The sequence below is a fragment of the Pezoporus flaviventris genome, unplaced genomic scaffold (assembly GCF_033815535.1).
Source record: "Pezoporus flaviventris isolate CSIRO_AGI_PZ_B2104156 unplaced genomic scaffold, CSIRO_AGI_Pfla_v1 ptg000047l, whole genome shotgun sequence".
NCBI lineage: Eukaryota > Metazoa > Chordata > Aves > Psittaciformes > Psittacidae > Pezoporus > Pezoporus flaviventris.
In genome coordinates, this window is record NW_026892595.1 from 10,819,956 (window position 1) to 10,836,278 (window position 16,323).

General features: G+C 37.9%; 1 protein-coding gene across 3 annotated transcripts in view; it reads right to left on the reverse strand.

Annotated features, from left to right (window-relative positions):
• Positions 1-281: 281 nt before the first annotated feature.
• SPAG6 (sperm associated antigen 6) overlaps positions 282-16,323 on the reverse strand; it is a 38,128-nt gene continuing 22,086 nt past the window's right edge. For 2 of the 3 annotated variants that reach the window (XM_061468263.1, XM_061468266.1), the window contains exons 5-11: positions 16,001-16,206; positions 14,934-15,107; positions 12,381-12,533; positions 9,735-9,926; positions 8,416-8,532; positions 5,468-5,613; positions 282-3,213 (exon numbers count right to left, since the gene is read on the reverse strand). In XM_061468263.1, coding sequence (XP_061324247.1) covers positions 3,147-3,213; positions 5,468-5,613; positions 8,416-8,532; positions 9,735-9,926; positions 12,381-12,533; positions 14,934-15,107; positions 16,001-16,206 — 1,055 coding nt within the window. In that variant the 3' untranslated portion in view covers positions 282-3,146. The remainder of the gene's footprint in view (positions 3,214-5,467; positions 5,614-8,415; positions 8,533-9,734; positions 9,927-12,380; positions 12,534-14,933; positions 15,108-16,000; positions 16,207-16,323) is intronic. The other variant, XM_061468264.1, reaches the window with a different exon arrangement.

Genomic DNA, 16,323 nt, shown 5'->3' on the forward strand with positions numbered 1-16,323 from the left:
TGTGTCTTAATAAGCCACCTCTGTGAGAGTGTCCTGGGTTCAGCAGTAGCAGCCAATGCAAGTTGTATTTGTTACCGACTGGGCTTAAACCACGACAGAGAGGGACTCTTACTCAAAACGCTTGTACATCAGAAGCTCAGAGGTAGGCACTATTGAGTGGTGGTAAGCTGAGACAAACATCCAAAGATGGTGTCAGGCTCAAGCTGCAAAATGAGCCTGTTCTTCATCTTCTCTAGCATCACAGTTACAAACCAGCATGAAAACAGCATTTATACAATGAATTAAAATGCAAATCTGCATTTTATTCTATGAAATCGAGACAAACGATACAGACTTGAAACCTGACAGAGTAGCAATTACAAACATTAATATAGCTTTAGATTATGACCTAAGCCAAAAGAGAGGATGGAACAGAAACGCTGTATATTAGACCTTGTGAAGCACTACAGGGGAAAAAAAAAAAAAAAGCAGCTCTTGCCCTAATAATGTATGCCTAAAATACAAGTTAGCAGTAATTCTCCTGTAAAGTGCTAGATCTGCCTTGTGCAGATGTGTACCTTCAGGGAAGCCTCCAGCCATAAATGTGTACGTACAACACAAGGAAGGAGCCTGCCAGCAAAGGAGAGCTGAGGGGAGTCTCAAAATATGTGGGAGGGGACTTTGGACTGCCCCAGCCTAATAGGATGTGACACCATCCAGGAGAGTCCTGCAACAAGAGGCCAAACAGCCAATGGCCTAGGACAGAACTGCCTAGCCGGCGTAAAGATATATTTATGCTAGGTCTGATTTAGACTGTGCTCTGCACAATCAGATCGCTTTGAAGGTTTGCCTTGTGCAATCATTCCCTTTGTCAGGAATCAGAAAAAGACTGTGAAAAGACTGTGAACAAATTGTTTAGGCATTGAAATTTAACCCTGTGGAATCCTTACAGTGTAGCACAGTGTGACACAGCAGGAACACATTTGTCAGGGGACTGAAGCCTCTTTGCTCTCTCCGCACAAAACATATACATTAGCATTGTGTGGTGTGGGTGTGCTCCCAAGCACATGATGCAGCTATGGGTATGCAGCTCCATGCCTACCCTGCCTCCCATCTGCACTGCAACTGCATTCAGCCCTATGCACTATTTCTGTTCCATTAGGGAAAATAAAGGCTTCAGATCCTTCAAGACTGTCTGGAAGCCCTTCCGTTACATTTTCTTTCAGAGATTATTCAAGATTTGACTTTTAAATAACCATAATGCATGTAAGAAAATTACTGAGTATTACAACAATCTTTTTAATAGACTTACTGGTTTTTCCACTAGTGTCCTAACATTAATAATGTCAGAATATAAACACCAAAAATGAAAAGGCATTTGGTAGGAGTTAGTTCCAAGACTTTTTACTCTGATGTGGTCTAAGGAAACAACCCAGCTGGTGTGGTTTCTATACCCACACTCATGACACCAACAGCTTCCATCTCAGTTAGGCCCCATTCAGCAAGGTACTGTACATACCCTGCTTCTCCTGAAGAACAGTCTGAGAGCACCAAATACCTCACAGTGAGAGCTCAACCCTCTGTAGAATTAAACCTTAACACAAGATAGCCCATCAGTGGTTTTGTGAACTGCTGAAAAATATGCTGACAAGAATAAAAGAAAATAGTCGTTTGGAATTTGGCAGAGAAAAGCCACTCTAAATCATTTCCAACTGCAGTAAGTCTTTGCTCCTGTTTTACGAGTAATAGAAGGGACTATCCCTGTTTTACAAACTCATTCAGTTAATATGTTTAAGAAAGGAGACAAGTTTCTCTCCTGCAGGGGTTTTCAAATACTGCCTTTCCTTGTGGCTGTCAGTATTCCAACATCCCGTTCCAGAAACACCGCTTATTACTCTTTGGGAAAAAAAAGGAAAAAAAAAAAAAAAAGATACAACAAACTTCATATGAAGAAAAGAAAAGAGGTTAGAAAAACAAAAAATGGTAAATGACAATTACATATTAGGGAATACTAAAAAGTTGTATGCTGCTCCTTGCTGCCGCAGTACACTGGAGGAGGAAGCTGAATTTAAAAGTCTTTTCACTCTACATAAAAAGCAAAAACACAGTTCCAGGATGTTCTACAGACAGGCAAGAGCTCATACATTCAATAACCTCCACATCAATGTGATCTGCAACTTCAAGACTGAATTCCAAGTGTTTCTCAACTCAATTTTGCAGTAATTTCAGCTCTTGAAGTACTGAGCAGCCTTAGTCCCACCACTCAGATCAGTGGGACTCAAGTACCCTCAGGTTTCCTCTGAATGTGCTCAGAACTTTTCTAACAGTGTTCCTGCAGCCAAGCAATTCTCCTATCATCTGAGCTGCACAAATTTGCTGCTAACCCAAATGAAGCCGAACCTCCCAAGGTCCTTCTCTTTGTGCCTGTCATATTCTAAGTTCACTCTGTCCCTTACAAGAGGAACAACAATGCACACACCAGTGTATTGCTCCTTCCCTCCATAATGAATCCTGCCTTAACTGGGAGGACTTTTGCAGAACATACATTACCCACCATGCCAGGACCCCCACACTATAATATGCAGAATTTAACCCTTTTATCATCATCATCATCATCTCTAATTATTTCTCCATTTAGCAGCTACTAACATGTTTGGAAATGTAAAATCACATCACTTTACTTTCCGAAAGGTAGTAGAACAGACTTCATAATTAGAGAAAGCACAGGGGCCACCTATTTCCCCCCTCATGAAGCTTGGGAAGCTCCAAACAATATGGAAAGGTGAAAGGGGAAAATGGTTACAGTACTGAGAAGGCTAAAATTTGAATGAGGTAATAACAAACCTTTCTTGTGGAAGGAAAAGGAAATGACTGATTCTAAAAAAGCTTCTGTGATAAATCACCATCCCTGCATGAAATTCCATTCATATATGCTGCGATATCTGGTAGCCATGTTAGAGGAAAACAAAAAGGAACAAAAACTTAGCAACAAACATGTTTATAGAGAACAAAATATAGCTTGCTGGAGTTGCTGAGCTCTTTCAGTAGTTCAAACAGGAGCAGGATGTTACAGAATCAAACAAGAGTTTGAGCAGTTTCAACAGCTGTATTTGTATTAGTCATAAAGGCACAGATGTGAAATACAGCTCTAATAAAAAAATTGAAGTTTATAAAACTGGATGGTAGTTTTCCACCCTTTCCAGAAGTATCTCAGAATATCCAGGGGAGTAATACCTGAAAGAGAAGCATTTTGTTTGTGCGTTAGACTACAAGGCATGTTCTATGCTAAGTAACAAAACACTATTCATATTTCTATTGATCAGGAAAAAATCCTAAACATTAAACACTAGTCAAGGAATTCTACAGTTATTCCCCTCTAATGTTTTAAGAGCCTGCTTTTCAACTTATGTTATCATTTATACTTGGAAGTCAGGTTTTCAAAAATATGTTTAACCTCTTTTAGGGCACATAGGTGGTTGGTCCTGGTAGTTGGCTAGCTTTTAGATAGGTTCAGCAGCCATAAGCATTGTCTTTACTGAGAAATGTAGATGTTAACTTCTTTTGAAATTATGGCCTTTAATAAAAAAGCATGAGTTTACACAGAACCAAAGGCTGCCAGACAACAATAGTCTACTGCTATTCATCAAGCATAAGCACACACCCAAAAGCTAATGTGAAGTCTCCATCAGTGCAAGAGACATTGATTCTGGAACAAAAAAAAATTATCACAATGACCTTCTCTCCCTAATGCCAACTCAAGGACGGAGATTATCATACAGGTTTTCATTAGAGTAGGGACTCTATGGTGCCATTATTGTCCTGCTGTCATTCAGTTAGTTTTCCACAATGGACCAACCACATGCTTCCAATATGCAAGCATCACCAAAGATGCATTTAGTTCTTGTTTTCCAAGTTAAGAGTATCTAAAATTTATTGCTGTGTTATTCTAAAAAACATACATCTCAGCACATTTCTGGTTTTGTAGGCATGTAAACTGTTAGCTCTGAGCCCCCCATGTAATCCATGTCTAAATTGTATTAAAGTAGAAATCCCCAATATTTCCACACTGAAGGAAGATCCACTTACCTTGCTGGTTTTCATTTTTTGAATTATTTCTGCACAGTGTGACTCTTTTTAAAAATCATATTAATTGGCGGATTGTAAAGCTAACTTTTCAATATGTTATTATATTCAGTCTGCAAACAGCCTAAAATAACAGGACAAACACTCCAGGACAAACCCAGAGCTGGAGTCTATTATAGCAGCTGTGCCTCAGGCAGCACAACCAACATCAGGCAGTAGCAAAAAAAGGCAAGCAGGAGATGCTCGAAGGGGCCCTTTTCTTTATTACATCCCAGCCTACATAAGTAACCTTGTTTCATTTGGGGGGGTGTGTGGGGGGGGGGTGGGGGGGATAGCTGTAACAAAGAAACATTAATTATATCCAGAAAAGCCTAAGCAAATGCCCCTTTTCCCCCCTCTTAAGTATTAGCTGCAGAACAAAGTTTCCTTATGATTTTTAGTCATTTGATAACCACTGGCTTTTCCTTGTGGAGACAAACACGGCTTCATTTTGCATGAGTTCGTTTGTAGCTACTATTAGCTGAAGAACTCTGTTGGGGTAATTAAAATTGATGATGCAGATTTTCAGAGCCTGTAGAGGCAGTGCACAAGTACAACATCCTTTTGATGTGTTGATGGAGTGAAGGACTGGTAAATGGATATCTAGAATCTAGGAGGGCATTTCTCTCATTATTACAATTTAGGATGGTGACATTTTGACTGTAAGCTATTTAATAGTGTTTCTGTATTCATTAAGGGCAAAGTTCAACTTGGTGCAGACAGCTGGTGTATGGTCCTTTTATATAACACTTAAGCCTCATGATGAGGCTGGGGGAGGAAGGGCAGCTGTGGGCAGAGCAACTGTGCAGGAGAGCCTCTGGACCCTCTGTACATCAGAGGAAGTTTCAAAGGAGCCTCTGAATACACTAGTTCAGACAGGCTCTTAGGGAAGTCAAGGATGCAACCAAAGGTTCGCCAATACTGGTATTTTAGAGCCTGAGTAATCCATAAATAAGTTACCAAGATAAACTGAACTTCCCACAGACATTTGTCAATATGAGAGCAGTTGTGCTGAAGCCTCAGAGTCTGTCTGCGTAGGGCAGGACTGATTTTTCTTCTCAGTTTCCTGCAAGAGCCTTTGGGCTTTTTTTGTTGTTGTTGGGTTGGGGGGGGGAGGGGAGGTTGGTGGGGTTTTGTTTTTTACAGACAAAGAAATTTGATTCCAAATATAATCAGGAAACAGAGAGTGTTCAAAAGTATGTGTCTGGCACACTAGGGCAGTTAACCAAATGTTAACCTGTTTTTTATAGAAACAAAATTAATATAGAAGTTTAATTTATCTATTAAATCCTTCCTTTGTGTTGTTCCTGTGAAAAATACATAGCAGTGTTATAAGTACAAATTTTTTAAATTTCATTTTCCCTACCTTACTATTTCCTCTGGATAGCAATTGTTAATAGTGTTGATATATTCCTGAAGAAGTGACCCAGGTTCTGCTTTTATTTCTTGAACCTTTTTAAGTCCACCAGTTGTTACAAAGAGACGACGTGCTTTACTGTCATGTGGTAACACCTACACACAGAAAAGTGCATTAAAAAAAAAAAGAGAATATGTTCTTTTAAAGGAATATCTATGCTACTAAGGTCAAATATTGCTTATCTGTTTTTAATTCAGAGGACACATAAAATGGAACATCAGAGGTACAACATGTGTAATGACTACTGTATTTTAATACCCAGTTGCACAGGAAAAAAAAAATCATAAACCACCCCTTTATAGTTACAACACAATATAACATGTACTGTAATACATAATATATATAAAAATAATGAATTGAATATTTATCTTCATGTAAATTATATTTCTTGAAGTATTCCTACAGAGACCATAAGATTGTGGAGATTAAGTAGATAATAAAACCAGAACACTAACATGGAATAACAACAGCATCTGTTCCACTTAAACCAAGTTATTCAGGTCTTTTATGTCAATTCCCACAGTTTAATTGTATACCAGAATTTTATACCATTATAATGATCTAGTATAGATTAGTGCACGAAAACAATACTGAGAATCGTTGCAAGTGAACAATGCAGCCTTAAAGCATTACATGCTGCTATTAAATTCCTAGATATTAAAATCCTACAACACACTGTGTAGCCATGGAAGCCTTTTACAAATACACACACACACAAAGCAGAAATGTTAAGTTTCTGCAGCCAAAGGGGATGAGAAGCAGAAAGGATCAGACAATACATTCTGCGCTCCGAGTGATGCCAATATACAGCTCTGTCCAGAGGACAGGAGAGGAGGGAGGGAAGGAGGTGGGGGCTGGGCCAGGCAAGGGAGAATGACAGCATGTAGTCCACAGGCCCACAGGACTGCAAAAATACTTTTTAAAAAGGGAAAAAAAACAACCCAGAGAGATAATGCAAGACCATCAGCTGCATCTACAACAAAACCAGATGGGTTTAAAAACAACTCCGAGAGTTACATACTATGGGGACAAAAGCACTTTGTAAGCCTTCACACTGGTCAGACAAATCAAGCTATAAATTTAATAGTATCTCAGTGTAAAAGAAGAGATTTGAAGGAGGAAAAAGATCATAAAAAGATGAAGGAAAAGAAAGATGAGATTTCTGCCATACATATAGGCAAACAGCCTTCATTTCTCTGATCCCTGTAAGCAGACAGACAAGCAAAGAAATCAACAGGTAAAGAAATCAACAGACAGGTAAAGAAAAATCAAGGCAACACAGAGACTTCTTATTATATGCTCTGTATAAGTGTCATGAACAACTGTGATCATTTCCTTGTAGAACTGAAGACAGCTATTTTCACCTATCTCCCACAACAAGAAGTGCCAAGGAGGAACTAGCAAGACAACAGGATATGGCCCTTTCCCTGCCTTCCTCCTCCACACTGTGACTCCCAGGCTGGGTAAGACAGCAGAAAACTCTTTTGGAAGAGGCCCTAAAGCAGACAGCACCTCTGAGACAGTCCCTCCCCTCTGCCCAACCTGAGAGCACAGAATTGCACAGACCCTGAAAATGATAATGCTTAAATGACACAGTCCAGCACAAGAATGGAGAGCATCCCACTCTGAAGCACAGGTCAGAAATAAGGCTTTTACCGTGATATAAAATAAATAAGCCCAAATAAGTAATACACCACAGCTCTAAGAATAGGAAATTTCCAAACTATGGTAGACGAGAGAAAAATGCTTTTACTGCAGAGAAATTAATTTTAAATGTATACTTCAGAAAAATAAATGCCAGACAAGTATAGTTTGCTTAATGCAGCATAGGAGAAGAAATAAAAAACAAAACAAAGCATCAGCTAATATGAAGGCTATAAAACTACTTCAACAGCAAACAACATTCAAATATAATTTGACCAATTACTATGCACTCAGATCATTAATAGCTCCAGTCAGCACACAGAAGCAAAAGGCACTGAATTCTGTGCAAATCTCCAGTCTTTGTATAGATTTAGTAAGATGACAGAACAAACTTAAGTGTGGCGATGTAATCAGGAATCTGCACTCCAAACAGTAATGCTTCCAGATCTGTGACAATCAGAACTAAGTACCAAGAGTGTTTTACTTGGCCATTTCCAGAAAGACCATTTCACCAAGAGAGCCTGGTATCTCCTACTAACATATTACACTGCAGAGTGTTGTACAAGAGACAGACTATAGATGAGCAGGATTCTCAACAGCTGGTGAACACTGCAGACACAGGGAATCTCCTAACTAGTTAGCAGTTATTTAAATAATTTGAAATATATTTATCAAATTGTATTACTTTTTACATGCTGTGCTCAAATATTGTTTGAGCAGTATGTTATTAACACCAAACAGTTTCAAATTTTGAGAGGAATAAGAGAGATTTGGAATTTTTACACTTACTTAATTGAAACTGAAAATTAACAAGGATAAAAGTAGTGAAGCCTTTATACTCTAGATTAGTGTAAAATACCTAACTTAAGTCATTCCTGTACAGACAGCTTGTACTTTATCGAAAACAGATGTGACTGGGATTTATGTGATACATTGGCTCAGTGAAAATATTTGTACGTGAGTTAATATTCCACTTAATCTCAAGAGGCAAGGAAGAAAAAAAAACCAAACACTTTGCTTGTAAGCAACTGTTTTCCCAGTCTTAGGATACATTATGGCAGGTTCCAGATGAAACAGTATCCAGCTTTGTCAGACAAAAGAATGGGATGCTGCAAACTGCTGCTGCAGGGTATGCTTGAGGATCCTGAGAAAACAACTGAGACCTTTAGAGAGTCTTCATCTTTGGAAAAATAGCTTCCTTGCTAAACAGAAAACAATTAACATATTACTTATCAAGCAGAGCCTTTTCTTACCTTACTAAACTGTCCAACAATATGTTTTATAATATTGGGAGGAGCATCATGCAGCAATTGTTCAAGTGCTGGAAGATACGTGCATTTCTGAAGGATGTTCTTTAAGGCTCTTTTAGTCTATTGAAATGCAAAATAAATTTCCTCTAGTAAGACATGAATGAAAACAACAATAATTTCTGAAGTCTGATCCAAAACAAAAAAAGCAAATTGATCAGAATTCTCAAAAAGCATTTTCTGAATAGACACTATGATACCTACCAGGTCACTTACTGAAGAATCAATTTTTTACTTAGGTTTATTAAACCTCAAAACCTACAGTACATCATATTCTTATTATGTTATCTACGGTCAAAGTAATGGCAATTTTTCTTTGACTACAATGGAAGCAGGAGCAGACCCTTTAAGTAATTGAAGTGTGGTAATATAATAAGGAAGCTAAATCAAAACACATTTTAAAAGATTGTGTTTTAGAAGTAGCTTACTAGGAGAGTCTGCCGGCCTAGGACAGCAATGTGGACTGCTGTCCAGGCGGGAGAGAAAAAGAGAGTGAAACAGTTGTACTTTAGGGCTTAGTTTCTGAAAACAGACTCAATGTTGACTGCTACAAGCATAATGACCTTTTTGAGTAGGCTTAGATCGTACAGCTCATTTGGCCTTGATATTCTGGTGACCACTGAAAATGACTATACAAAAGTTATGTAACAGATCTTGAAAGTTATACTTCAATGGAATGTACAGAATAGTACAACATGGGAGACTATATCCTGTCATATTATGTTCTTTAATCCTGTCACATACTCTTCAGTTAGTTCACTTTCTGTTGCTCAAAAAAACACTTTACCGAACTGCAACTCTACTAGCTCCCACAGAAGGAAGGCCCTAAGCATCAACAACTGCATGCTTTCAAGAGCAGAACTTTGAGTGTTTGCTACAGTTTCATTATAATAATCAAAACATAAGCAAGTCTACTACAAGGACTATAATATTTTGTACAAGAGCTTATACTTCTAAAAAAAAGTAGATACTTAGAAACTAGTCACAAGAAATTACATCATTTATGGGCGGATGCAGCTCTGATCTAAACTGGGAAGAAAATGAGGGACCAGACTGCTGTGGCTGTACCGCATGATTTGATATGCACTATATGCATGGAGCCATTAGGACCAACCAGTCCTAATAAATAACATACAGCCTTTGGACACCTACATCCAGCAAATCCATGACTCGATGAACATCAATAAAAGCACATACAATTTAGTAGCACATCTACCTGTTGATTACAGTAAATATCTCACTGCAGATGTTACAAATATACTTGCTTTTATTTGAAGATCTTCTGAACTGCGTGTGTCCATATATATAGAAAGCAGTATGGGTAGCACATTTGCTACTGCAACAGCACATGCATGCTCAGGAGTATGTCTTCCAATCTGTCCCAAGGCCCAGGCAGCTGCTGCCTTAATATGATCTTCTTGTTCTTCTATCAAGCAGGCACACAGTGGTGGTATTCCCTGCAGCATCAATCAAAAGCACAACCTTTACAAAGCCACACCAGGGAGGGACAACTTGAAACTGATAGAGACTGTTAGAAAATGTTTTTCTACTTACATTCTTCTTCTAAAATAAATTATAAGTGAATGGATGCTAGTGGTGTCATATATTTTATAACATCATGTCTAGCAAGAATTTTTAATAAATCTTAATAAATCTAGTTAAAGAGAGAAACAGATTCAATGTTCTAAGTCAGAAGGCAGTTTGAGCTAATACACAAATTTAAGGGATAAAAGGAACATATGACACAATTCAGTCTGTACTAAAAGTAAAGGCTTCAGTGTTGTCAGACTGAAATTAAAAGAATTTGAGTGTTTATGAATCTGTGAAAGCAATTTAAGATCAGAAGGGCGCAATCATCGAGTCTTTTTTAATTTTTAATCCACAGCACTATATTTCAGTTTATCAATCTCTTCTTGAATCCAGTAGTTCGTGTTTGACTCATCCTATCACTTCCAAAAAGGTTTCAATTATTGCTTTGAACACAATAAGAGATGGAGAATCTCTCACTCACATCCAGCTGTTACTGAAGTCCTTCTGATTTAGGGTCACAGTCTTTATCCTTTCTCCAAAGGATTTTGGAGCTGCTGCTATTTTATGCCAGAATACTTCAGTAAGAATCATTTAATGCTACTTTAGGTAAGGCGAGGCTACTAAACCTCTAACTCGAAAATCTTTTTCTCCACCCCATGGTTCATTTTTTAGTCTTTTCGGCACACTCTTCAGTTTTTTTTTTTTTTCAAGAGCCTTTTAAAACACAGTCATCAGAACTATATGTACTGGTATTACAGACAGATTAACTTCTCTTTCCATTAATACTCTATCTTCTGTTCTTTAACGCCACACAGGACTAACTGTCATCCTTTCAGGTTTTTGCCACTGCACTGCAGCAGAAGACCACAATGAAGTGTTTGTCCAGTATGACCCCAAAATTAATTTTTCAAAATTCATCCTTTGCAGAACACAGTACCACAGAATGGAGCTACCACTTTACATCATAACATTGTAGATATGCAACTGCATGTATGTTTGCCACAGTGCATTTCTTTCAAATGGTTCCAGTTTACCATGTTCTGCCCTCAACACCACGTACCACTCTACAAGCTTAGTTTCCCCTGAGGCAATTTTTATGGTTTTTTTTTTACTGGGCTTTGGGTTTATTTCAGTTTCTTTTGTGGCTCATTCATTAAAATATTTAACTTCATGACAGTGTGCACAAATCTCTACAAAACCTCTTACTGCACTCCTATTCAGTTATGGCAGCAAACATTATTACTCTTCAAAAATTTGTCACTTAGGTTCTTCCTCATTAACTTAACCCTGGATTCAACCCACTTAACATTAAGCCCTCAACAGCAGGAGTGTATTTGCTGTAGGCACCCCTGAAAGTGAACAGCCAGAAACATTCAGAGAAGAAAAGCCTCCAGAGAGGACAAGGAAAAAAAAGTCTATTTCTTCAGTTTTCAAATGCAGAAGAGCATTGTTTGATCATTCCTACCTTCCCTGCATCCTTATTGATGTTATGTTGTGGCAATTTCCATTTTAAACTTGCATTCACAGTATCACACAGTATCACAGTATGTTAGAGATTGGAAGGGACTTCAAAAGATCATCTAGTCCAATCCCCCTGCCGGAGCATTCCTACTAGAAGACATTTCTGTTTCTCCATTTTTATTGTTTCATTGTTTCCACTCACACAGTATATTTTAAAATGACTGACATGGTGTAAAAATGGGCCAACAATGCTCAGTGAAATTACCTCCTCCTGTCATTAGTTAGCATTATTCACATACGAGTATTATGTCAGGCACTAATTTCACCAATTGAGAATATTGGAAATTCCCTCCCTTCTATATCACTGCCCATTTATTAAAACCTGAAAATGTATAGCTTATCTCATTTGAAATGCCACTTGCACAACCGAATCAAACCATACTACATTAGAAACTGAGGTCTTTTCAAGTCTTAAGATTTCTATAGCAAGACTATTCTAGTGGTACTAGCAGAGTCATGCTAGTGCAATGAGGAACGTGTCATTAAATATTCTTGCTTCAAAAAGGGTTTTGATGTAGCCACAAACATTCATTTTAAGAGGAAACAGACCATAGAAATTCACTGGCTTATTTTCTGTACCCATGCAATTGCAACACAGAAAATCATGTACTGTAATACAAACGGGTGCTCATAAACTAATCCAAGACATTTTATAAAAGGTTCAACTTCATAAAGACACACTTTGATCAGGTTACTATACAATTTCAGACATTGCAAGCAGCAATATTAGGAAAAAGTGCATTCATCAACAGCGAGGATATAATTCTGTCACAAAATACATTCTCTGCCTATGTTAATTTGTATCTCTTTCTCAGAATACCACTGAAGAATTATAGGAAGACAACAAAGTGATAGCTAACCTTGGAGACAATCACTGCCATTGACAGGTTCTCCGAATGAGCTGCTACATAACCAAGCATCATGATGCCAGGCAGCCTGACAGTCCCTCTGCTGCTGCCAATACAATCAATCACAGCGGCAACTCCACCTGCATTTACTATAAGCTGTGAAAGCTGAAAAGATAAATGGAAGAGATTAGATACTGTGAAGTATCAACAGGCATAACAAACTACATTAGAGAAGTCTTTAAATGTATTGCTCCTGATTTACAAAACAAAGCTGGAGTAAGAGCGATGTATCATACAGACTGTTGGGCACTAAGTGCAGCATGAAATTCTCAGGAATGAGGTTGCTCTGCAGCTCTATTTTTGATTGACTTTACTGCAAGGTAATCAAGACTCTGAATTCTTGATGCCGTATAGCATGGAATGACATATTCTCAACTCCATTAGTACACACCAAAGAAACATGCAAATGACAGCCTAATATATGAATCCCTTGAAAATGCTCCTACTGAGCCAGATACTCCTTCATACCAGTATCTACTTATTCCCAAGCCAACATCATACTGTGCAGGACAGGGGAAAAGGCTCACTTCTTTCACCTTCATTGTAGATAACCTCTGTGTCATAAAAGCCTTTCTGGATTCCCCCACTGAGGCATGAAGCCAAAGACAACTGTCATGTACACACAAAAACAACTTGGACTACACCATTCTGCCACATTATGGTACTCTGAGGCAAGTGTCCAGGGAACACACTCGATGGGCAATGGAGTTTGCCCCAGAATGTTAATTAAACGGCTTAGCTCGTATATGATAATCAAGTTATACAACATGTTTCTTTCCAAAAGTTATCATTTTTCATATCCCTAGAGGGACAGCAGTAGAATATGTATATCAACAATGCACAGGAATTTAAAAATTCATATTATGATTATTTTCTTCTGTCTTGTTAGGTATATCCCATTTTTCCCAAAGATTCCAAAGCAAAACAAATACATTCTTTAAAGTCAAAATTAAATTAACAAAACTGAGGCATGTGGATTCCCAATCCAGTTTATTTCTACGGACATGAAATACACCTTTGCCTTAGACCCTTTAAAAGGGGACTGTTTTATTCATGAGACAGCTAGACAAATTTAAAGTTACAACTTAAGAAAAACTGTTCACATGATTGTGAACTGCAACCAGTGACAACCAAGTCCTACATCTGGGTGCAGCCATGTGTGCTGGGATGCACAGAGCTCCTCACAGACATACTCCCTGGTGTTGTGACCCTCAGGCCCCGCTGCAGCCCCCCCACATCCTGACACTTCACATGAATTTTAGTGCATATAAAGACAACTGAGATCCAAAAGCCACAACATTCACGACTGACACGGCCAGCTCCTCTAGAAATATCATTTGCCAATTTGTGTCTGCTGCAACACGTGTTGCTTGAATATCATTGCTCAGAGATGGACAGACATCATGGTCCTCTGAAGTCAAACGTGGACTGTGACTTCCCATCGGGAGTAACCAAGATACTTCCTACAGCTCTTTTGAATTGCAGCTAGAATGGCCAACTCCCTTGCACAGAGAATCCTGCGCTAGCAGCTCTTCTGACTTTACCTGCAGTCTTGTAAATTTGGCCTCCAGCTTCCAACTCCAGTGCCCTCCTTTAATAATGACAGTGTCTTCACTTTTTTGAGAAAGTGAAGTTGCATTGCTCATATGTACAGAGAGAGAGCAGGAAATGTGACAAGACTGCAACCTTTAATCACCAGCAGCTTAAAAACTAGCAGGCTGAAGAAACACCACAAAATTCATGCTTAAGCACTTCCCAATTGTTAAGCTAGTCTCATGATTTTGAAATGACAGCGCTCAGCATTAGTGTGTTCCACAAATATATCGCAAGTATTTTATCCCAGTCCTATTTAGAGCCTTTTAATTATCTCTATGGTCTGACAGATTAACATAGTTATAACTATTTGGTTTTCCTCTTTATTTTGTATTGACTTTGCCAAAAATCCCCACCTTCCTTTATCAATTACTGGCAAAAACACTGCAAATGCTGAGATCCAAATTACAAACTCAAGCTAATAAAAGAAACTACCATCAGTTTAATAATAAATAACAGATAATAACATGACCTTCATTGTCATTGGAAAAATAATTAAAATGGGATCCCAGCATCCCAGAAGATTTTTTTAAAAAGACATACAGCATCTATTACTGTTCTAGGGTGATCTTGTTATTTATTAGCTGATATCATGACTTTTGTAAGGCTTTTCTCATGATATTTTTAATATCCAGGACTGACAATACTCTCAGGCTAGAACTCCCTCTCTGTGAACATATCTTATGGAATGAAGTAGCTAGATATACATTATATGATTCCCGGTTTCCTAACCCAATTCATATTCAATACACATCTCATAATATCAGCAAGCATTTCCATATTGTTCCAGTGAACATGCCAAACAGCTATTTGCCCTCCCTTTCGAAAAGCAAATGACAGAATAATCCTGTATTTTATTTAAAGTGTAAAATCTAATGATATGACCTTGTATTTGCATTTTCAAGGTTTTACCTCAGGCGTGTGCTTTACTATCTCTCTAATTAAAGTTGCACCATTTTTCTTGACATATTCATCCGAGTCCTTCAGGCATGTGAGCACAACTGGGAAAATTTCTGCTTCAACCACCAACTCTGCAAGTTCCACTGAATGCTTTGCTATTTGGCTTAGAGCTGACAGCACCTGACGCTAGTAAATAAAAATTGTTATAAAATCAATAGTATACAAACATCCCACAACACACACTCCTCCCGCACACAAAAATCTATTGCATCAAGGGAAACAAAGCAGGATAGGGAAAACAATTACAGCTATTTTACAATTCACTGAGTCAATTCATGAACAAATATAATGGCACAGAACATTCACTGGTTCCTGAATAAAAGTTTCTCCTTTGTTTTACCCCATACAAGCTTGCTATGTATTAAAAAAGAAAAAGAAAAAGAAAAAGAAGAAATATATATATACCATTTACAACTGTAATTTAAAATTTACTGAAATCTAAGAAGATATCTTTATTTGCATAAGTTTGATCTGTCAGATCTTAAAGAATTTTTGTCTATTTGTTCAAAGTGGCATTTTTATGTTGTCTTCTTTCTGTTAGAGTAAGACAAAAAGATTTTATTAAGAAACAATTTTTTGTCAAACTCTACTGATTAAACCTTCAACAGGAGCTATTCACATCAGATAGTACATTCTAAAACACAATAATACATTTAATATTAACTGGTTTATAATATAACCCCAAGTATGCAAAACCTTTTTGTAACAGAATTGCATGCGCTTTATCTATTAAAAATATCTGTTGCATTCTTCATATACTACATAATTCTAGAACAAAATATCATACTGTTTACTTTAAAGATTAGTTTAGCTGGTCCTCACAGAGCAGCAGTTTTTTTAATCCAGTAGCTAAATCTGTGATTATATTCAGAACCCTTTGTCACTAATTACATAGTTATACTTTGTTAATGCCCAAAACAAGAGCTTCCTAAATAAAAATGCACATCAGTGGTTTTGATTCAGTATCAAGTAATGACTGGTATAATGGAGATTTTAAAATATAATTTTTAAAAAGGTACCTTCAGTTTAGCATCAGGGTTCAGGATCAGCTGAGCTAAGTGAGCGATAGCTCCTGCATCCACTACTGTCTGTGCTAACTCTGGAGAATGCTTTGAAATATCACTGAGAGTTGAAGCAGCAATCCTTTTCAAAGCAATTTCTGGCTCCTGGATACAGAGCACTAAAAGAGGAATAGCGCCTGCATCCACCACAGCTTGCGACAGTTCTGTAGGTCCAAGGAAAGTAATTAAGTGAGTATGGGTGACTGACCCTTGTGCAAGCCATTTTTCACCCTGACAGATACAGCAAAGGAAAAAGGGGAGGGTGTAGTTCACTGTCTCGA